Source organism: Lathyrus oleraceus, chromosome 7 (assembly GCF_024323335.1).
Source record: "Lathyrus oleraceus cultivar Zhongwan6 chromosome 7, CAAS_Psat_ZW6_1.0, whole genome shotgun sequence".
Classification (NCBI taxonomy): Eukaryota; Viridiplantae; Streptophyta; class Magnoliopsida; order Fabales; family Fabaceae; genus Lathyrus; species Lathyrus oleraceus.
The window spans coordinates 293003918-293028386 of NC_066585.1; the positions used below are offsets into that span (position 1 = coordinate 293003918).

At 33.1% G+C, this 24469-nt stretch overlaps 2 protein-coding genes across 2 annotated transcripts; both read right to left on the reverse strand.

Moving 5' to 3' along the window:
• Positions 1–11068: 11068 nt before the first annotated feature.
• LOC127103493 (protein FAR-RED IMPAIRED RESPONSE 1-like) lies at positions 11069–13026 on the reverse strand. The gene is made up of 4 exons (XM_051040745.1): positions 12139–13026; positions 11846–11950; positions 11283–11363; positions 11069–11191 (listed from the first exon to the last, which is right to left on the reverse strand). The coding sequence occupies exons 1-4, from the start codon at positions 13024–13026 to the stop codon at positions 11069–11071; spliced, it is 1197 nt and encodes a 398-aa protein (XP_050896702.1).
• Positions 13027–13654: 628 nt separating this feature from the next.
• Positions 13655–14293, reverse strand: LOC127103495 (protein FAR-RED IMPAIRED RESPONSE 1). Its single transcript, XM_051040746.1, has one exon. The coding sequence runs from the start codon at positions 14291–14293 to the stop codon at positions 13655–13657; it is 639 nt and encodes a 212-aa protein (XP_050896703.1).
• Positions 14294–24469: the final 10176 nt, after the last annotated feature.

Genomic DNA, 24469 nt, shown 5'->3' on the forward strand with positions numbered 1-24469 from the left:
TGTGCAACTGAGTGAAAGAGCACATGATTGAATTATTTCAAGTGTGGGAAATAAGGTCATTATTCTATTGAGTGTAAGAGTAATGTTCTAACTTACTACAGTTGTGGTGAACTGGGTTATATGAATACCCAGTGTTAGAAACCGAGGAAGGTGTCAGCTATCGCGCAAGCTAATGGTAAAGTGTTTGTTATGAGTCGTATGGGTGTCTCAGGATCAGATAATTTGATTCAATATACATGTTTTATTAAGGGTGTTTCTCTGATTTCTGTGATTGATACTGGTGCGACACATTCGTTTGTATCTCTTGATTGTGTCCACAAGTTGAATCTTGAAGTGTCTTTTATGATTTGAATTATGGTCATTGATACCCCAATAAATGGTTCGGTGACTACTTCATTGATGTGTTTGAATTGTTAAAGACTTTGGAGTTGACTTGATTCGCTTGCCTTTGAGTCAACTCGATGTTAATTAGAGGATGAACTGGCTAGAGTTCAACCATGTTAATATCAACTTCTATGATAAGACTGTGTTGTTTCCTGAACCCGAAGAGAGTACGGATTCGAGATTCATGTCTGCTGGTCAGGTTGAGATGTATTTAAGGTGCTAATGATATTCACTTCTTTGAGAGCGGAAAGTGATGTTGTGGATAGTGCTATACCCGTGGTGTGTGAGTTAACTGATGTTTTCATGAGGATAATTGCAACTTGCCACTTGGGCGAGAAGTTGATTTCGCACTAGATTTAGTACCAGGTACTAGACCTACGTCAATGGCACCATATAGAATGTCTGCTTCAAAGTTGAGTGAGCTAAAGAAACAGATAAAAGCTCTACTTGATAAGAAGTTTGTAAAACCTAGTGTGTCGTTGTAGGGAGCGCCAATGTTATTTGGTAAGAAGAAAGATGATAGCATGAAATTGAAGACCTTATAGATCAGTTGGTTGGAGATTGTGTACTCAACAAGATTGGTTTCCAATGGTGGTATAGCTATTAATTTGTCCAAGGTAGACATAGTGTCGCAATAGGAGACTCCTAAGTCTATTATAGATATCATAAGTTTTTTTCGTTTGGATGCTTACTATATAAGGTTTATAGAAGGCTTTTAGAAGTTAGATTTTCCTTTAACTTAGTTGAATCGGAAAGAGAAAGCTTATGTGTGGGGTGCTCATTGAGAAGAAAGTTTCCAAGAGTTGAAGAAAAAGTTGACAACATCGCCAATTTTGATTTTACCAGATACCAATGAATCTTTTGTTGTGTATTGTGATGCTTCTAAGATGAGCTTGGGTGGCATGCTTATGCAAAATCGTTAGGTTGTAGCGTATGCTTCGAGAGAGTGGAAGATTCATTAGAGGAATTATTCTACCCATGATTTAGAGTTGGCAATAGTGGTTTTTGTGCTTAAGGTTTGAAGTCCCTATTTATGGTTCGAGGTTTAAAAATTTTAGCAGTCATAAAAGTTTGAAGTATTTGTTTGATCAGAACAAGCTCAGTATGATGCAAAGAAGGTGGCTAGAGTTTTTGAAGGACTACAACTATGAGTTAAGTTACCATTCTGATAAAGCTAATGTGGTAGCAGATGCTTTGAGTAGAAAGTATTTGCATATGTCGACATTGATGGTTAGAGAGATGGATTTGATTGATCAGTTTAAAGATCTTATCTTGGTGTGTAAGATGAATCCATGCAGTGTGATGTTGGGTATGATGAAATTGACTAGCAGTGTTCTAGAAGACATCAGAGAAAGTCAGAAATCAGATTTAGGATTGATTTACCTGTTAGTGTTAATCAATCAAGGTAAAAAAGTGGATTTCAGAGTTGATGAGAATGGAGTTATGAAATTTTAAGACTGAGTTTGTGTGCCAGATTTGCTAGAGCTTAAGAAGAGCATTCTTGAGGAAAGTCACAAAAGTGGTTTGAGTATTCATCTTCGTGCTACGAAGATGTACCAAGATCTTAAGAAGATGTATTGGTGGGTAGGTATGAAGAAGGATGTAGTTGAGTTTGTGTATTCGTGTTTGACTTTTCAGAAGTCAAAGATCGAGCATCGTAAACCATCTAGATTGATGCAAACTTTAAGTATTCCCGAGCGGAAGTGGGATAATATCTCTATGGATTTTGTGGTAGGTTTGCTGAAGAACCGGGAAAGGGAGTAATTCTATTTGGGCTGTGATTTATATACTAACTAAGTCAACTTATTTTATTTTGATAAAGATCAGTTACACATTGCAGAAACTAGCAGAGGTTTACATCAGTGAGATCATAAAGCTTCGTGATATTCCTTCGAGTATTATTTCAGATAGAGATTCGAGGTTCACGTCTAGGTTTTGGGAGAGTTTGTAGGAAGCCTTGGAAATTAAGTTGCAGTTGAATTTTTCCTACCATCCATAGACCGACGATCAGACAAAAAGGAATATCCATCTCTACAAGATTTTTTGGGAGATTGTATTTTGGAACAAGGAGGTAATTGGGATAGCTACTTGCCATTGGTCGAGTTAACCTATAACAACAATTATTATTCTAGTACTGGAATGACACCTTTTAAGGCTTTGTATGGAAGGATGTGTAAGACTCATTTGTGTTGGTATGAATTAGGTGAAAATGTTGTGCTTGGACTAGAGATCATTCAGCAGATAGAAAATCAAGATGATTCAGGAAAAGGTGAAGGCTTCGCAGAGTAGACATAAGAGTCATCATGATAAGTGAAGAAAGTAACTTGAGTTCCAATAGGGAGGTCATGTGTTCCCGAGAGTCACTCGCGTGAGTGGTGTTGTTCGTGCACTTAAATATCAAAAGCCCACGCCTTGTTTTATTGGTCCATATCAATTCCTATAGAGAGTAGGAGAAATAGCCTACAGAGTTGCCTTACCACCGTCTCTTTCGAATCTTCACGATGTCTTTCATGTGTCGCTGCTTTGATGGTATATCATTGATTTGTCTCATGTGATCCAATTAGATGATGTGCAAGTGCGAGATAACTTGACTATTGAGGTATCACCTTGCAAATTGAGGATCGTGAATTGAATCATTTGAGAGGTAAAGAGATCGCTTAGGGGAAGATAGTGTGGAGAAGACCTAGTCGAGGGAGCGTGACATGGGAGCTAGAGAGTCAGATGCGAGAGTCGTATCCTGAGTTGTTCATTTCAGATATTTTTTAGGAAGAAAATTCTTTAAGTGGGGGAGAGTTGTAACACCCCAGTTTTTAAATTATTTTATTTTATTGACTTTTATATGCTTAAATTACTTATTTGAATGTTCAGTGTATTTTTGGTGGGATTATTTGGAGTTAGGTAGAATTGATATTATTTATCACTATTATTGGATTAATTAAAATAATAGAAAATTGGATAAAATAAGAGATATTGAGATTTGAGGTGGGAAATAGGATAATGATATAATTGGTATGGTGAAGAGTGAGAGACCAAAAGTCGATGGGAGAAATAAAAATAACTAAAATAAAATAATTAGATTTTTATTTTAAAAGAAAATTGGAGAGAAGATTAGAGGAGACAGTACATAGAATTTTGAGTAATAAGAGTTTGAGAAGAAGTGCAAAAGCTTAGGATTCCAAGGAAAAAACTTCAAATTTTCTGTGGAATTCAGGTTAGGAGTTATTAATCTATGGGTTTGTTTTTCATAACAGACAGGGAGGGATCTTAAGCCCCCATCCTTGTTGTTTTCCCTATCCTCCATTGTTGAGGTTTTTGAATCTTTGAGATGGTTGTGCAAACCTCTCTGGATTATGATGTTATATATATGTTTTTATGTTGTGATAATGACTAAATTTTGAATGCAATTTATTTGTGCAATTCAAATTGGTGTTGTTCTTGTTTATGAGGTTTTGGTGATGATGAACATAGTACTAAATTCATGATAAATTAATGTTAATGTATTTTTGGTGTGGAATCGGTGTGTTATATGTTCTATATACATTGTATGATAAATTTGTGAGCATATTAGGGTTTATGGAATCAAAATCGGAGCTTTAGAAGTGCTCAAATATCTTCCTTATTTGCATATAAAATAGCTACTGGGTTAAGGTGATATCTTCTATTTGTGAAAAGTCAAATCAAAGTGATCTTAATTGATCCTCTAACAAAGCTCATGGACATAACTAATTTGTGATTCACCAAGAAAAATTCGACTTAAGTCAATAAAAAATAATAAGTGATGGGAAACCAATCTTCTTAATTTGAGATTCTATGAAAAAGGTTCATACAGGTAAGAACAAGTCACTTGTCAGCTTTTCTAACACCAAAAGTTATTTTATTACTTTTTTTTTTGTCTAATTTTTAGGGTGTACTTAAGTAAGTGTTAATCACTGCATTATTTAGAGGATAAGCTATAAAGCTTTTAATAAATTTCACATCTCATATTGGTGGTTCATCATTTGCAGAATACACTAGATGAAATCACCCATGTGAGTGTAAAGTGGAGTCAATGTATTAGATCTTGGCAAAATCTCTAGAGCACTCACTAAAAAACCAGGCACACTGTGTTATGGATGGTAGACATCTAACATTTGTCAAGTGTCTTTGATTCATATAACTTACTATAATAATTTCATAATGTGGTAAGTACTCTCACTCTATGACTGATTCTTATAACTTGCTACATCTGCTTGATATATCATTAATCCAATTTTTTTTTTCAACCTTCTTCTTTTAAACGCTTGAAATGTGTAGGGGATTGTTGTAGATTTTTATTATATTTTAAAAAATTTAAATAAATTTTGTCTCAATTTTATAATGACAAATATGAGAAAATATTTTTAAAAATAACAATATTACTATTTATAATTTATAGCACAATTTAATTTGTTCAACATTAGTTTATTCTAATGTTGACTTGACTTAGTCCAAATCAATAATCTCTCTGTCTCTCTCACACACACGCACTCACACGCGCACGCGCACACACACACGCACACACACGCACGCGCACACACACACACATAGAGAGAGAATGAAAAATCTCCTTTATACTTTATTATTTTTTTCTCCTGAATACATCTTTTAATTATCTTAGAGATCATTTTCATTTTTTGTTGTTATGATACCTCATATTTATATTAAAAATTTGAAAAGAATCTGTTAATTCTGGAAAATTTAACCTTATAAAATAGATAAATCCTTAAAAAAATACATGCCTCAAATTTTTTAAAAGTAAGGTATTTTACATATTCGGTAATTATGTGAAGAGTTGTTCGGGTTGAGTAGTTGGTCAATTCTACAACATTTATTATTAAAAAAATTATTAATTTTTTTTTTCTTACCAAATCATACGTATTCGTAAAAAATTATAAAATATTAATAATTCATTAATTTGATATATATATATATATATATATATATATATATATATATATATATATATATATATATATATATATATATATATATTTGAAATAGTAGTATTTAATATAAAAATTATAAATAATTAAATTTTTGTTTATATATATATATATATATATATATATATATATATATATATAATTTTATATTTATAATTAATTCTAAAATAAAAAATATAGGTAAAATCAGAAAGAGTGTAAAAATTAAATTTATTCAAATTTTTATTTTTAAATGATGAGTTTTTATTTTTTTAATTCTCATAAGGGAGTATCCCTTCCTACCGTCAATAAAGGAAAAGTGTGTCTTCAAGTATTTTTTGTTTTGAACAATAGTGTTCCAAATTAACGGCACAAAAAGTTGCGTGTAAGAATAATAATTTAAAAAGGTCCAACTCAATAAAACATTATGTGCGGTTAGGGAGAAGCCATTGACTCTGTGCTTTTCCCACGTTCAACATTCAAGTAGTTGAAGAAGTTGTTCTGCTGGATTTCCACTTACACGTGCGTACGTATTCAGTCGGTGTTTTTATTTTTGTTGATAAACAAAGTAGCAACTTGGCACTTTATTATTTAATTGAAATGATAAATAACTATCTAAAGTTAGTTGCATGATTTATTTGTCTTAATCTTGTTGTGAGTCAGCACATCTTATATGGGTAAGTATTAGAGAACACTTGATTCTGGTATAGTGGTTTAGACCGAATATTGGGTTGTTGAGATGTTAGTTTGAAAGAGAAATGTTACTCCCCCTCCTTAAAAATAGATTAATATTTGTGGATTTATGAAAATTTAATACGTGAGATATTTTGAGGAAAAGTGAGGCATTCTAACAAAGTATTTCGAGTCTGTTTCAAATTTATGAGACGTTTGTATTTGGATGACGATGGAAGGTGTTTGAATGAGAATCTGAGACGTATAGAAGAAACATTAGGTATTTTGTCTTAGAACATGTGTTATAGTTTTAGTTTTTCCTGCCTTTCTTTTAAAAAGCAATCGTTTTCTCTTCAAAAGACAATGCTAATTTCTTGGTATTCATTGTCTTAGAGTTTGATCATCTTTTACTATTCTAAACAATATATTTTATGATGATGTTTTTATTTTACTCAATAAAAAATAAAATATAATGCTAGGACACAATATATTTTATTTATTTTTAAATAAATACCACACATTTTATCGATTTTTAAATATAATTGAGAAAAAAAGATTAAGGATATATTTCGAATTTCAGCAATAATAATTTATATTTTTATTTCTTTAAAAGTAATGTATTTCTTTTTATTTCTTTTTTATATTTAAATTAATGATCTATTTTTCAGTTATATTTAATAATCGAATGATTGGATTATTAGATTTTACTATAAAAATACTAGTTAATTGGATTTTATCATAAACTTAACTTATATGTAGCCGTTTCAAACTTGTGCGCATCGTGCTTTGGAATGGATTGCCATTGGGGGAGTTTTTCATTAAGGAGCATTGAACATTGTGAGATTTCTTCTCTTTAGAGCAACGTCTTTGTGAGAAACACACCACATATTCACCCAAAATCTTAAGGTGATAGGCGTGTGGGTTCTCCCATTTACAAATGTTCAAATCTCCACATTTATAATCAATGTAGAACTCTAACTCACACTTGACTTTATTATTCTCAACACTCTCCCTCAAGTGTGAGTCCACAATGCTCCAACTCAAATGAAAATTCTTTTTATCCACATACATTTGTACCGCCGTTGACACCTATTTCCTAGACATTTCGATACACCTCTTCATGAGCATTTTTATTCCAATGAGACACATCTTGAGCATTTCGATACAATTAAGTCAGTTTCTTTATTCAAACCATATATAGGCTCATGATACCATGTGTTGGAGGAATTTTCACTATAGAGCATTGAACATTGTGATACTCATTTTTCTAGTGCAACACTTTTGTGAGAGACCATCACATATTCATTCAAAACCTTAATGTTATAGGTGTGTGGATTCTCCCATTTATAAATGCTTAAGTCTTCACATTTATAATCAATATGAGACTCTAACTCACACTTGACTTTATTATTCTCAACAATTGCAAAATAGAAAAAATCTTTAATATTCTTCTATTTTGAACAAAACAATTTTTCCGCTCTTGCAATTCATCTCAACATAACGGTGTTGGTGTTATTGTTGTATTTTTGGAATAACATTCCTATGTTGTCAATCAAAGAAAATATTTCTTAATTTATTGCTTTCTTCGGTCGGCAACATTGAGAAATTTATTCCTAAATATGTTATAAATTGCAAGCACATGTATCTTGTTCTCTTTCATGTGAAATCATTTGTCATGAAAGCATTTGCTTAAGATAATGAAATTTCTCTATGATGGATTGCAAGTGTAGAAAAAAAACTTCTCTTGGTAGGAACATATAACTTATCAAAAATTTTAAGTTATTGGAATTTATTTTAACAAATAATTTTAATATTATGTGTAAACAATGTAATTTAATAAAAAAAACTTTTTCCACTCGGTTTTTTACAAAAACCAAGATGTATGTGGCACTTGAGATGAAACGTATTTATTGTATTTTTTATTTAAAAAGAAATATATTTTACCTCGGTTTTGAGTAATAATTGAGGTAAAATATAAGCGTATTTATTGAGTTTCTTCACCGTCCTTAAACAAATCTTTATCGTCCATTTAATGAATATCAATACTCAAAACACTGATATTAGTGATCCTCGTGAATTTTAATATTAAAAGGAGTTTTAAATTTATTTACACGGAATTTTAATCATGCATGACCAGAATTACTACTTAATAAACTTACTTATTTACACATGGCTCAATGCGAAATTTTCTTTCAAACAAATAAACATAATTTGGAAAACAGAAATGATATCCTTACATTTTTTATACACCTACACCGTATATAAATACTGGTCTTTTTGTAATTCATTAATTTATTAGAGGTAAGTTGGTCATTTGCACTTTAGGTTTTGTGGTAACTCAAAACCACACACATCACTGTACGCTGAATGTTGAAGTTGTTCTCAAAAACCAGCTGCGCTCTCCATCTCCATCTCCATCTCGTCACCGCGCGCCACGTCTCCGTCTCCGTCACCGTCTCCGTCACCGTCGCGTCTCTGTTTCCGTCACCATTTCCGTCACCGTCGCGTCTCCGTTTCCGTCACCATCTCCGTCACCGCCGCGTCTCCGTTTCCGTCTCCATCTCCGTCACCGCCACCGCGTCCTTCCGTCTTCATCTTCTACGTGTCATCCTGTTCGTCTTCATCATCTCCGTCTCAAGGTTAGATGGTTACACTTCCACCATATTAACACTGAAAATTTAGGGTTAACGTCTTTTAGGATGACCTTTACAGTGGAACCAGAAGCATGTACAAGATTCCTTTGAAATTTAGGGTTTAGGTTGAGTGATTTATGTGTTTCTTTGGTTTTTAATTCCATGGTTGTAGTACTGATTATGTGTTTTTTTTATTCTGTTTTGTTATTAGGTGATTTATTGCCGAAACTATGACATCATCAAAGAATGGCGACGAAACTGAAGTAAGTAATAGGCATAAGTTTAAACTTTTATTTGTTTACATTATTGTAGTTGGTTTGCACTGTTGGTTAATCAAGTTTTTTCATGAACTTAAGGTGCGAATGAGGCATAACTGTATCCCGGTGAATTTGAGCAGCATCAATGAAAAGTTAACAAAAACTCAACGTGCTCACATCGAATGCACCCCATTCAAATGGGCGATGGGTATTTCTAACAACTTTTCAATCTCAGGTGGTTTATTATGGGAGTTGGTAAGTAGATGGGATGTACGTAGTAGGGGATTTAGGGTTAGGGATAGAATAGTTCCCTTCACTCCAGTTGATGTTTTTTTTTCTCTTGGATTGTCTATTGTTGGTAAGTCTCTAGTAGTAGAAGAAGATCAACAATGTGAAACATTAGATCTATTTAAAGGGGCTGATATAACCATTAACAATATCCGCAAACAACTTTGTTACCATAAGAAAAAATTAGTTAATTTTGTTCGACTTTACATATTACTTGCATTTGCGGAGTTTTACTTTCCCAAAACAGGGAATAAGGTATTTACGGGATTTGTTAAGCAATTGGATGATTTGGATTCCCTTGATGCCCATTGTTGGGGCATTGCTGTTTATAACTTTGTGGTTTCTAGTTTATGTGAGTCTTCAGTTGTGTTGAAGGAGGGAAAAAACAAGGCACAAAGACATTTAAACGGGTGTGCTGCCATATTGCAGGTAAATATATTATACTACTTTATAGTTCCATCTTGTATTATGAAACTTTGAAACTTTTCAATTTAGAAATTTACAACTCCTAATATTTATTACAGATTTGGGCATTCAACCACTTATCTTTGGGGAAAGCACCAACTATTTATAGGTTTAGTTTTCCACGTGTATTGAATTGGCCGGTTATAAGTATGCAGAAGAAAAATATTGAAAAAGCATTTGAAAAAAATATGGTAAGATTTTGTGTGTTTGAATTGAGAAAATTATTTTTTCTATTGTTGTGTGTTGATTGACTTTTATTTTGTTAGATAATTGATAGAGTGGTTGCAACAGAAGAAGAGCTAAAATATGACATAGTCAATGCTGCTCTGTTTGAACAAGAACAACAGTTTGTGGATGTTATTAATTATCATAGATTGGTGGCTGAGAATAAAGATTTTAAAGAGAGGATAGCAGTTCTTGAGTATGAAGTGAGGATGATGAAAGAGGCGAGAGTTAACACTCCGTTTGAGGAGGAGGTTGTTCAAGATGATCGACAACTTGTGAACTTTATCACTGAAGATGAAGTAGGAACTTTGGCTGGAGATGTTGGACATAACACTCCATTTAATGATGATGCCAATGTTGCGGAAAATAAATCAAAGTCTAAATCCAACATGGCTACAAGAATAAGGAAGAAACCAAGGAAGCGTGGAAAAAGAACCAGACTTAATTTGTAAATCATTAGTGTTGTAGTGTAGAATTTGTGTAATATGTATTGCAGAACTTGTACCAATTATGATGTGTTATAGTGCAATGTTGACAATTTGTGGTTGTATTTTGTTTATGTGCACAATGTCCTGATTATGTTATCGTTCATTTTATGGTTAATGTGTTGAGAGTGTGTTGAGTATGTTATAGTTCATTATGTTGTTAATGTGTTGAGAATGTGTTATAGTGAAGATTGTTCCATCAATGTATTAACCAACTTCATGAAAGGTATTAACCAGGTCTGGGACTGCAATTTCCCTTGTTTTAAAGTCTTAAACTTTCGTTAACCAACTTCATGAAATGTATTAACCAAGTCTGATTTGACAATTTCCCTTGTCTTGAAGTCTGGAACTTCATTAACCAACTTCATGAAAGGTATTAACCAGGCCTGGGACTGCAATTTCCCTTGTTTTAAAGTATTGAACTTTCGTTAACCAACTTCATGAAATGTATTAACCAAGTCTGAAAATGAAATTTCCATTGTTTTAAAGTCTGGAAGTGCATCAACCGAAGTTAAACTTTCATTAACCAACTTCGTGAAATGTATTAACCAAGTCTGGGACTGCAATTTCCATTGTTTTGAAGTCTGGCACTGCATTAACTGAAATTAAACTTCCATTAACCAACTTTGTGCAATGTATTAACCAAGTCTGGGACTGCAATTTCTCTTATTTTAAAGTCTGGCACTGCACTAACCGAAGTTAAACTTCCATTAACCAACTTAGTGCAATGTATTAACCAAGTCTGGGACTGCAATTTCTCTTATTTTAAAGTCTAGCTGTTCACTAACCGAAGTTAAACTTCCATTAACCAACTTCGTGCAGTGTATTAACCAAGTCTGGGACTGCAATTTCATTAAAAAAATATTTTATATATAATATACACCAACAAAGTTCAGTACAATTTGGATTATGACAAAAGTCAATTTACAATACTGCACCATTTACAATTTGGATTAATACAAAATTCAATTTACAATCTTTCAACATCCCACCCGAATATTCCACCTGAATAACCTGCACCACCAAATGTGAATATTGTTAGTGCATGTAATGTTTTGAACTAGATTAAAAAAAATGTTTGAACGTCATACCATTATGTCAAAAACCAAAAATCCCAAAATCAATACTGCACCATGTAGCTTTGTTAGTATAGATATGTGACAGTCTCCCCAAAATACACATGCCACTAGTCAATAACCAAAAATCCCAAAATTATCATAAATTTGTACAAACTTGAGATGAACCCGTCAAGGTTGTTTCACAGGTTGTCAAAAGATCCATGAATGACATACAATTTCCAACATGTACAATAACATACAAAAATCTAAAATATGACGTATGTAAAATCAAATACATAATAAATTAGTAGTTTAATGAGTACAATTAATTTATCCTCAACATCTACATATGTTTTCCGCAACTCGTACATACGAATCTCTCAAATCGTACATGTGAATTCAAACATTATTTAATACAATCTTATAATGTACACAAACCGCAATACTCGAATCTAAGTAATGTTCTCCATTAACAACCTCAAGAGATGATTCTACACAAATATTACTTTCAAACTGATTTTCCACCATTCCAATATTGCACTCCTACACATTTAAGAAAAAAAATGTTAGATTCTATACACACACACACACACACAGACACACACACACACACACATATATATATATATATATATATATATATATATATATATATATATATATATATATATATATATATATATATATATATATATATATAAGATATCATTTATTAACGAAAGTAGACATACTGTAGTAAGCTCAGCGTGATCACTTTTTTTTGTTCGTTTCCTTGACCTCTTGGCGATCGTTTCGGCGACAAATGTTTTCCTTTTAGATGGAGGACGACCTTTGCGCTTGACATGTTTTGGACTGCGAATTCTATTACTATTGATTGGATTAAAATCATCATTTAGATTTTCTTCAATAAGGGAACTATCCTTTATGGACGTATTAGAGCTAAACAAACGTAATGTTTCATGGAGGTCTTCGGTAGTCTCTTCTGACTCAACTGCTACTTCAGCAACCTCATAAAAATGCTTGCATAATTTGTCAAACCTGTCTATTTGTGGCTTCAATTCTGTTACACCATAACTAGTCTTGATATATGAATGCTTCCTTTTAATGTTTTTCTTCCATCTCTTTAAAACATACTTCTCTGGAAGACTTACAATCCTCTCCTGACTACACACGGATAACACATGCCGACACACAATACCTCTAAACTCAAATAATGAGCATTCACATTTGAAATCATGGTTTTCCTTATTAAGCACAACTTTTAAGACTCGCTCTTTGCGTATGTCTCCAACTAATATCTCCTCCAACACATGATACGTAGCAAAGCAATCTTCCATGCTATTTAATGAGGCAGAACAATTCATTTTAGATCTGAATTCCACTTGAATTTCCTTGAATTTGGCATTCGTAAACTCACTTTGGAATTGCTTCTCAATGGATGAGTTTGACCCACATGGGATTGTTGTATCCGTCGAATTAAAATCAGCTTCAAATTCCTTTTCTGCCTGACTTCTAAGAGCATTATCATATTGTTTCACGAACTGATTTAGACTTGTTGTAGAATTGATATATCCATCAAAGAAAGCATGTATGCTTTCACTACGTTGCGTAGTTGACATACCAGCCCAAAAATAGACCCTTAACAAAGTTGGTGCCCACCTATGACGCTTAATATATAACCCACCCAACCAATCATTTTCTTGGAGATCAAACTTTTCTATGAACGAACACCATTTTTTTTTCAAAACTAGCTGTTGCAAATGTATCATAGACGGCTTCTTTCATTGCATACTTGATCCTTTTGTATTCACCATATCCACTTAGCTTTTCTGGAATTTTTTTCATTATATGCCATAAACACCACCTATGACGAGTTGTAGGGAAGACTAACTCAATAGCATTTTTCATAGCCTTACATTGATCGGTCACAATACCCAAAAGTGCTTTTTCTAGCATACAACGAAACCATGACTTAAATAACCACACAAAAGAATCCATGTCTTCACCTGAAAGTAATCCACAACCAAGTAATGTTGATTGACCATGGTGATTCACACCAACGAATGCAGCAAAAGGCATGTCATATTTGTTAGTCAAGTATGTTGTGTCAAAAGTTACAACATCTCTAAAATATTCGTAAGTGGCTCTACTTCTTGCATCAGCCCAAAATACATTCCTCACATGAAAATCATCATCCAAATCTATGTCATAGAAGAAATCTGTATTTTGTTCCCTCATTTTACAAAACTAACTAATCAAAGCCTTACCATCACCTTCTTTTCCAATTGCAGGACGCTCTTTGTTAATATAATTCCTCACATCTTTTTCACAAAAGGGAATATTTTCATGTCCTCCTGCATCTTTAACAAGCGATTGAAAAGTCTTGTTGATCCTTACTCCCGCATCATCATTGATTTGGATTGTTCTCCTCACATGTAAGTTCATTTTCTTGTTAGCCTTGAACAATCTTGCTTTTGTAGGGCTAGTCTCATGAGAATGGTTAGATTCAAATTGTGTAATGTACCAAAAACCATCTTGTTTCAATTTAATACAAATCTTGGCAGGACAATTTTTTGCTCTAGATGGTAGTGTCTTTAACGTGCATGAAATTTTTGAAATGTTAGACCCCTCTCTTGAACATGAAAGTATTAGGTAGTTGACCTCCCCGTCATCTCCTTTTTTCGATGATCTAATCCTCCATCCGAACCCCTTTTTTAAAGCATACTCTTGATAATATGTTTTAACTTCCTCTAGACAAGAAAAACACATCCCGATTGCAGGAGCCCAAAGTGTGTCATCATCATAACCACCACAATCACCGTGATCAACTTCTACATCTTCCCCTTGACTACTACCACATTCTATAAAAATGCTTGAACTGTCCATTCTGACACAAACTGCACAAAAATGTCAATGTTATGTATAATATAAATTTATAACAACATTGGTTAACAGCATTCACAAGTATGGTTAATGTTGTCTATAACTTGGTTAATAAACTCCCAGACATGTGGACAGGTTTATAACATTGTTTATTACAGAGTTGTTTATTGGTGTGACATAACTTGGTTAATACAGTTCCCAAAGTGGTTAGCGAACCAACATGAGTAAATATATGAAATCAAATCGTTTCACAGTAAATAAACATGGTTAACGGTGTGACCAAAGTAGATGGATATTGTTTAGAACATGGTTAATGAGCAAACGTGAATAAACATATGAAATCTATAACAGTAGATCCAAAAAAAGAACATTGATATTATGGAATGAATCTACAAAAATGATATCTAGAAACTTACTGAGTTAAATCTTCATCTTCATCACATAATGATTCTAAATAATTTTCTATTTTTCTTCAAAAACCATGTATGTGATTGGGTAACAGGGACGGCGTGAAAGAGAAAGAAGAAGAAGAAATGGCGCGAAAGAGAAAGAAGAAGAAGCAATGGAAACAGGGAAGAAGAAGAAGATGTGTGTATGTGGTTGTGGTTAGGAGAGAGACACACATCATGGCCCACACTAAATATCCTTATAATATGTTATGTTTATTATTTATTATTTTTTATACTATTTTTACACTGTTCATACGGTGTAGTGTATGAATAAGTGTAGGAATAGCAAACCTGTTTGGAAAAACACAAGGCACAATATTATCAGGCTAAAAAATAAATAAATAAATGCAATACAAATGTAGATGAAAGGTCAAACGTGAAAAAGGAAATGTCGCATAAACTCTTTCTTTACAACTATTCTTTCTTTCTCTGTGAAAAACAAAGCTACAAAGTTCAGTTACAACAATAATGAAAAGAAATCTACAACAATGTAGTAGAAAAGTTTCCACGGGTTAGAGACGAAGGAAAACAAATATTGTCAGATTTATTGGAGAAATGGTGACTGGAGATAGAACACTGACATATGAAACGAAAACTACATGGAAGATTGGATAAAAGGAATATGTTTTTATTTACTTTTTGCAGGTTACACGTACGATGAATGATCTTCTTAAGAGTTTATGAGATTTTCTATTTAGGGGTTGTTGCTATTTTATTTTGGTGACTTTTTTTCTCACAATCTGCCTCACTTCCATTTGTTTGTTTAGTTGCGTTTTTTAATTCTGTTTTCAGGTTTACCTTTCATTTTTGTCTCATTTTTTCCTTTCAATCTTTCACTCATAACTCATTATAAGGAACATTTTTTTTACAAAAGATACAAACCTTTCTATTTTTTAAGCTTCATACAGGTTAAAATATACAAAGAGGTGAAATGGTAAAGACAACAACAGAGCAAGATCAATGCCAAGGGAAATGCTCATTCTTCCAAAATAACAGTTGCAACCACACCAAATGATAATGGGGATTACATTGATGAAAATTGATTTGGAATGTTCATCAAGTAAAATTTTTATTTTAATGCATTTTAGGTGTTTAATAAAATGTCCATCTTATGAAAAAATTGTTATTTTTCTTCTAAATCTAAGTAATATATGATTAGTTAACTAACATAGACAAATGACGCAGATGCAAATGACATAAAGTTTAAAAATAAAGATATGGTGAATGCTTTCAATAGATTTTTCTAACATTTGATGTATGCCATTTTTTGAGATATGGGTATAATGCCGCTGAAGAGCCTAGGATTCTGATAATTGGAAAATGAAATGAATCTTTGAGTTATCAAGTTTGTGAGCCAGAAGGAGAACGACTTCCAGGAACTGAGTTGAAAGAGGTTAATAGTTCAACCCTTTCTTCTGTGTTAGGCCCATAAAATGATGTGCTCTCGCTTAATAACATGCTCTTTGTTCTTTAGATCATGTCATTAGAATTGTTTATGAAATTGTATTAGATTTGTATGATTTTCTAGAGATGATGTATTGTGTCACTATTTTCTTTGATTTCTTCTTTCTTTTAAGAAACTTTTATATTTTTAATCAAGCTGTGCTCTATTCTGCAGGTTTGGAAAGTTGCTGAGGTTCCTAAAGAGGACAAATTCCAATACACCTATTTTCACACAAGCTTAACAACTTTGACATTGTTCCCAAGAAGTTGTTGTCATTGAAATTATAAATTTTATTTGCTTTATGTTATTCATTCTTCCATAGATTATTACAATATTATTTTTGAATTTTGGTTGGCTTTGCTCTCAAGTTATTAGTTTTTTACTCAAATTTGTGACTTTTGTCTTCTTATTCTAACAGTTTCCATCGACTAATTTTGTTATGTCATTTTATCATTAAACGCTATTAATTTACAACATCAACAGAGAAGCCATAATTATTTCCTCATTTTCGAGACGAAGAGAGTGAAATCAAGTAAGCAACTTGTAGCGGGGTATTCGTTACCATTAGAGATATTGACTAAATCCAAGGTAAACCATACAAGTCGAGTCGCCACCGCACTTCTATTTATCCAAAGGAATGGTTAGAAAGCGAACAAAAACCTAAAAGTTTTATCGAATCAAAAACTAGTAAAAATGTCAGAGATCTGGGTAAGGGGGTTGGTTATGCAATGGGAAGGTTTTAAGCACCCAAAACATCCTAGGTACTCCTAGGGAGCCCTTTTCATACTTGTTGTAAGGTTGATATTTTGTGAAAATTTGTTTGTGCAAACATGATTGAAGAGATGAGAAGAGAATATACAAGTTATTTACATTTTTGTGTTTGGATGGATAAACCCATTGCCTACGTACCATCTTAAGAAAGATTAGGATCAAAACCTCGTAGTTATATTTAATAATCGAATGATTAGATTATTAGATTTTACTATAAAAACACTAGTTAATTGGATTCTATCATAAACTTAACTTATATGTAGCCGTTTCAAACTTGTGCGCATCATGCTTTGGGATGGATTGCCGTTGGGGGAGTTTTTCATTAAGGAGCATTGAACATTGTGAGATTTCTTCTCTTTAGGGCAACGTCTTGGTGAGAAACACACCACATATTCACCCAAAATCTTAAGGTGATAGGCGTGTGGGTTCTCCCATTTACAAATGTTCAAATCTCCACATTTATAATCAATGTAGAACTCTAACTCACACTTGACTTTATTATTCTCAACACTCTCCCTCAAGTGTGAGTCCACAATGCTCCAACTCAAATGAAAATTCTTTTTATCCACATACATTTGTACCGCCATTGACACCTATTTCCTAGACATTTCGATACACCTCTTCATGAGCATTTTTATTCCAATGAGACACATCTTGAGCATTTCGATACAATTAAGTCAGTTTCTTTATTCAAACCATATATAGGCTCATGATACCATGTGTTGGGGGAATTTTCACTATAGAGCATTGAACATTGTGATACTCATTTTTCTAGTGCAACACTTTTGTGAGAGACCATCACATATTCATTCAAAACCTTAATGTTATAGGTGTGTGGATTCTCCCATTTATAAATGCTCAAGTCTTCATATTTATAATCAATATGAGACTCTAACTCACACTTGACTTTATTATTCTCAACAATTGCAAAATAGAAAGAATCTTTAATATTCTTCTATTTTGAACAAAACAATTTTTCCGCTCTTGCAATTCATCTCAACATAACGGTGTTGGTGTTATTGTTGTATTTTTGGAATAACATTCCTATGTTGTCAATCAAAGAAAATATTTCTTAATTTATTGCTTTCTTCGGTCGGCAACATTGGGAAATTTATTCCTAAATATGTTATAAATTGCAAGCACATGTATCTTGTTCTCTTTCATGTGAAAGCATTTGTCATGAAAATATCTGCTTAAGATAATAAAATTTCTCTATGATGGATTGCAAGTGTAGAAAAAAAACTTCTCTTGGTAGGAACATATAACTTATCAAAAATTTTAAGTTATTGGGATTTATTTTAACAAATAATTTTAATATTATGTGTAAACAATGTAATTTAATAAAAAAAACTTTTTCCACTCGGTTTTTTACAAAAACCAAGATGTATGTGGCACTTGAGATGAAACGTATTTATTGTATTTTTTATTTAAAAAGAAATATATTTTACCTCGGTTTTGAGTAATAATTGAGGTAAAATATAAGCGTATTTATTGAGTTTCTTCACCGTCCTTAAACAAATCTTTATCGTCCATTTAATGAATATCAATACTCAAAACACTGATATTAGTGATCCTCGTGAAACCTAAAACCCTCGTTATAAAAGCACTATCTACTATAATATAAGAAAGTTAATATCTACCAAATTCACTTTCATGTCCTAATTAAAACTAATATAATGGTTTTTTTTCATGCACTTCTAAATTATTCCGCACATACAAATATGATAATGACTCACTTATTAAAAGGAGTTTTAAATTTATTTACACAGAATTTTAATATTAAAAGGAGTTTTAAATTTATTTACATGGAATTTTAATCATGCATGACCAGAATTACTACTTAATAAACTTACTTATTTACACATGGCTCAATGCGAAATTTTCTTTCAAACAAATAAACATAATTTGGAAAACAGAAATGATATCCTTACATTTTTTATACACCTACACCGTATACAAATACTGGTCTTTTTGTAATTCATTAATTTATTAGAGGTAAGTTGGTCATTTGCACTTTAGGTTTTGAGGTAACTCAAAACCACACACATCACTGTACGTTGAATGTTGAAGTTGTTCTCAAAAACCAGCTGCGCTCTCCATCTCCATCTCCATCTCGTCACCGCGAGCCGCGTCTCCGTCACCGTCTCCGTCACCGTCGCGTCTCCGTTTCCGTCACCATCTCCGTCACCGTCGCGTCTCCGTTTCCGTCACCATCTCCGTCACCGCCGCATCTCCGTTTCCGTCTCCATCTCCGTCACCGTCACCGCGTCCTTCCGTCTTCATCTTCTACGTGTCATCCTGTTCGTCTTCATCATCTCCGTCTCAAGGTTAGATGGTTACACTTCCACCATATTAACACTGAAAATTTAGGGTTAACGTCTTTTAGGATGACCTTTACAGTGGAACCAGAAGCATGTACAAGATTCCTTTGAAATTTAGGGTTTAGGTTGAGTGATTTATGTGTTTCTTTGGTTTTTAATTCCATGGTTGTAGTACTGATTATGTGTTTTTTTTATTCTGTTTTGTTATTAGGTGATGTATTGCCGAAACTATGACATCATCAAAGAATGGCGACGAAACTGAAGTAAGTAATAGGCATAAGTTTAAACTTTTATTTGTTTACATTATTGTAGTTGGTTTGCACTGTTGGTTAATCAAGTTTTTTCATGAACTTAAGGTGCGAATGAGGCATGTATCCCGGTGAATTTGAGCATCATCAATGAAAAGTTAACAAAAACTCAACGTGCTCACATCGAATGCACCCCATTCAAATGGGCGATGGGTATTTCTAACAACTTTTCAATCTCAGGTGGTTTATTATGGGAGTTGGTAAGTAGATGGGATGTACGTAGTAGGGGATTTAGGGTTAGGGATAGAATAGATCCCTTCACTCTAGTTGATGTTTTTTTTCTCTTGGCTTGTCTATTGTTGGTAAGTCTCTAGTAGTAGAAGAAGATCAACAATGTGAAACATTAGATCTATTTAAAGGGGCTGATATAACCATTAACAATATCCGCAAACAACTTCGTTACCATAAGAAAAAATTAGTTAATTTTGTTAGACTTTACATATTACTTGCATTTGCGGAGTTTTACTTTCCCAAAACAGGGAATAAGGTATTTTTCGGGATTTGTTAAGCAATTGGATGATTTGGATTCCCTTGATGCCCATTGTTGGGGCATTGCTGTTTATAACTTTGTGGTTTCTGTAGCGGGGTATTCGTTACCATTAGAGATATTGACTAAATCCAAGGTAAATCATACAAGTCGAGTCGCCACCGGACTTCTATTTATCCAAAGGAATGGTTAGAAAGCGAACAAAAACCTAATAGTTTTAACAAAAACTAGTAAAAGAAACAGAGATCTGGGTACTCCTAAGGAGCCCTTTTCACACTTGTTGTAAGGTTGTCTGTTTTGTGAAAATTTTGTTTGTGCAAACAGGATTGAAGAGATGAGAAGAGAATATACAAGTTTATTTACATTTGTGTTTGGATGGATAAACCCATTGCCTACGTACCATCTTATAAAAAGATTAGGATCAAAACCTCGTAGTTCGGGGTAAAAATCTCAAAACAAGTGGGTGAATTGATTGGTCCAAAAGCCTTAAGGTCTTTTGTTATCAAAGGGAGAAAACTCAACCAAACCACAAATCCACCATGTGAGGATAGCTTCAACATGCTAGTGAGAGGTTAACCCTATAATAAGCATGGAAGACTCATTGTCCATCACTAAGGATATAGGTGAGTATTACATCTACCACAAGGATAACTCAAACCTAATAGCTAAAGGTTATGAAATTTTGATTAAGGAAGTGGCCATTGGAACCACAAAAGACATTGGAATGGGTTATATTTACCAATTAGAAGTATATACAAAAATGGTCAAAGTTGACTTAAGGATTCAATTCAAAGTAAGTATTATGAAAAGAAAGTTTGAAACTCAAAAGCATAAGGCTTAGGTTTCTAATAGTTGAAAACAAAGGTTAAATGTTTGCACAAAGAGTTTTGGCTTGGGTTAGAGTGGAGAGAAGAAGAAGAAGGGCTAAATCCTAAGCATACAAGAGGTGAGGGGAAAGAGAACAAAACCACACAAGGAGTTCCTCTCTTGAGATCATATTGATGATCCAAGTAGCTCCCATCCTTTGGAATAAGCAATCACAAAGCATAAGTAATCAAACAAGTCTCATAAGAGATCCTCAATGTATCTTGTATCTTTCACTTTGAATGATCATGGCAATGGTCCTCCAATTAAGCTCAAGTAGAATTCCCTAGCACAAAAAACACACACATCAAAAGTTCCATGAAGTAAAACAAGAATGGAAAAGTTCCATCTTCATCATTAAGGTCCATTTACTCCAATTTTGCATAAGGAAAGTCTTAGAATCTAAGTCCAATTCTCCATTCTTTGCATAGGGAAAGTCCTAGAAACTAAGTCCATTTCTTTGCATTTGGTTCACAATAATCAAAATAAAACACAAGCATAATAATATATACACAATTATGTGCTCAAGTGAGCAAAAGGCAAATGGCATTAACATAAACATGTGCTCAACTGAGCAAAGAGAAAAGCAAATGGATAATATGTGCAAGAATAGTAAATTACATAAAAGTAAAGAGCAAAAAAGTAAATGTTAATTGTCAATAGTTAGTGTTAGTAGTTAGTGTGCCATAAGGCAAATTTAGCGCTATGTTAAGCAATCGTAATTGGACTTATGTAGAAGTCACAATTATCTGAGGCCGATCAATAATAATGTAGGCATTAACACAAGTTAGGAGTCTTGATTAGTGAACCAAGTCCCAACAACTTGCCATGCCAAAAAGAAGAAGAGAATTGATCTTGTATTGGTTTAAGCCTTTTGCATGATTTAGGAGACAACCTATCCTTAATGCAAAGCCATTCACTTGATCAATTGATCAAGATGAATTAGATTTGGATCAAGGAAGATTAAGTCTCCCTAATCAATGCTAACTTATCAACCTTCAACTCATTGATCAAAAAGAAAAAGAAGAAGAAGAAGAAGAAGAAGAAAGAGATGAATAAGAGAAATGGAAATGGCAAAATTAAAGTGCATTAAATGAAGTAACATGTACCAATCCACATTTGTTGACCAATGACATTGAAAGTCAAAGTCAAACAATCAAAAACAGAAGTGAGATGAAGATTGGAAGTCAAGAAAATGAACAAAATATTTTTGGCATTTTTAATATTAAAATAAACTTGAATTAAAATAAAAAGAAAAGGTCAAACTTCAAAATTACTTCAAATCAACCTTGAAAGGTCCAAGTAATTTATCCCAAGTTCAACAAGGTCAAACTAAGTTTGACAAAAAATTTCAGCATTTTTAAAAGTCAGAAACTATTTTTAATCAATTAAAAATGAATAAAAATAACCTAATTGAACTAAAATCTCAAATAAATCTCAAATCAATTTAAAAATTGATGAGAATACTTTTCATAGATCCATCATCATTCAAATAGGTTAGGAAAATATTTTTGTATTTTTTGAATATCAAAAACTATTTAAAATGAATTAAAAATAACCAGAAAAGAAAAAATTCATGAAAAATATCAAATGACAAAATAAAAAATATTAAAAATAAGAAATAGAAACTAGAATTTATTTGGAGACTAATGTAATTGGTCCCATAATTTTTGGATAAAAAATGAGAGATATATTGATTTTTGAAATAAAATGGAATTAAAGAAAATAAAATGGAAAATAAAAAAGGCAAAAAACGAGAACGCTTGGATCTGAGCTCATTAATTGAGCTGGCAGATCCAAGCATCTAGAGGCGCGCGCTCATTGTAGTCCACGGTCAATGCAATCACATGGAAACTAAGAAAAAGTCATAACAATGAAGGATCCAAATTAGATATGGAAAAGAGATCAAACGGCCAGGAATGGATCTGGAGTTGGGACGGTGGCCAGCGCCACCGTCTTCTCCGGCTAGCTCCGGTGAGAGCTCAGATTTGCAGAAGAGAAAACGTGCGCCAAAACACGCGATCCAGGCATCAATCGAAAGAGAAAGTGATGTACATCACTCCTATACAATTCACATACATTCTAGACTTCTATAAATGGAGAAATCAGAGATGTAAGTATGATAGTGTTCATCATGAACTTCATGTTTTTGCAAAATTGAAAGCATAAATCAAATGCCTCTATTGAGAGGACTTCAGCCAGACCAAGAAACACAAGAAATAAGCAAGGATCAAGGAGTTTCGAAGAGAAAAAAGTTCTGTTATCCACCTTTGAAATGCAGGTCTTGAGAGCACGATTCTTCACAACCAATGCTTGCAATGAGATCTAGTGATGAAGAAGAAGCAAGGTTGAGGAATTATAGGTCTGAAAATCAACTAAGGAAGTTGAAATTCAGATCTGAATTTTTTAGAGAAAAGTGGAAATTCCTTTAGTGATGGCTATGGAGAGAATTCTGCAGCATTTCAGGTTGAACCAGGGTTCCTTTTTGAATGGCATAGGGTCTCTATTTATAGAGAGAGTGGCAAGGAAATGATGAACAAAGCCGTGTGCATGAGATTGGATAATCCTTGCATGGGCTTGCATGATCATGCACAAGGCCCAAAAATAATGCCAATTGCAAGCTGAACTCAGATGCAAAAGGTTTGGACGTGTAGTTTGCTTTGAATTTGCTTGTGCATCAAGATTTCAACATGAATTCCACAATTGAACCTAAACCTTCACCTCTTCGAAAATACCATTTAGAAAATCCAAACATAAGCATGTGGGTAATGGTTGGAATGGTCTTTGTATAAGGAACAAATGTTATGTTGGACAAAAGCTCATTTGAAGTGTGGAAATTAGTGAATTTTGAGTTTAAAGTGTGATGTGCAAAAAAATGTCAATGCAAGGTTTCCAAATTTGGCCAATGTTCAAGCCCTTCTGTTTTGATGATGCAAGCCTCAAATGAAAAAACCTCCAACGTCAAAGTTGTAGATCGTTTTAAGACAATCAAAATGGACTTAAAGTTTGCATCCTTTGGATTTTTGATGAAGAAGTTATGGGCACTTGAAGTTGGACTTTTTTGCCTTTTAATGCTTTTGGTCCAAAATGACCTATAATGTCTTGCATTATCACATGTATTTCCTTTGAGATTTTGAAGTTTTGTTAAACATAACATTTGAAGTAGACATCTTAAGATTTCCAATGCATTTGATCCCACCACAAAATAATAAAAAATGAAGGAGTTATGTCCTTGGGAAGTTGACCCAAAATTAGGGTTTCAGTCAAAATGACCTATAATGTATTGGAATTACAGGTGGCCTTCCAAGCTTCAAATCAATTTTTGATGAACATGAAAGTTGTTCATATTGTCCTTAAGAACATGTTTGATTTTGGAACCATCTCCATTTGACCAACCAATAAAAAGTTAGATCTCAGTGCATTTCAAAATAGTCAGATGAATTGACTGATCAACTTCTCAAGTCCATGCCTCATATCTTGATGAATTGATGATTGAGGACACTCAAATAAGTTCAAATATGCATGAAATGAAGAT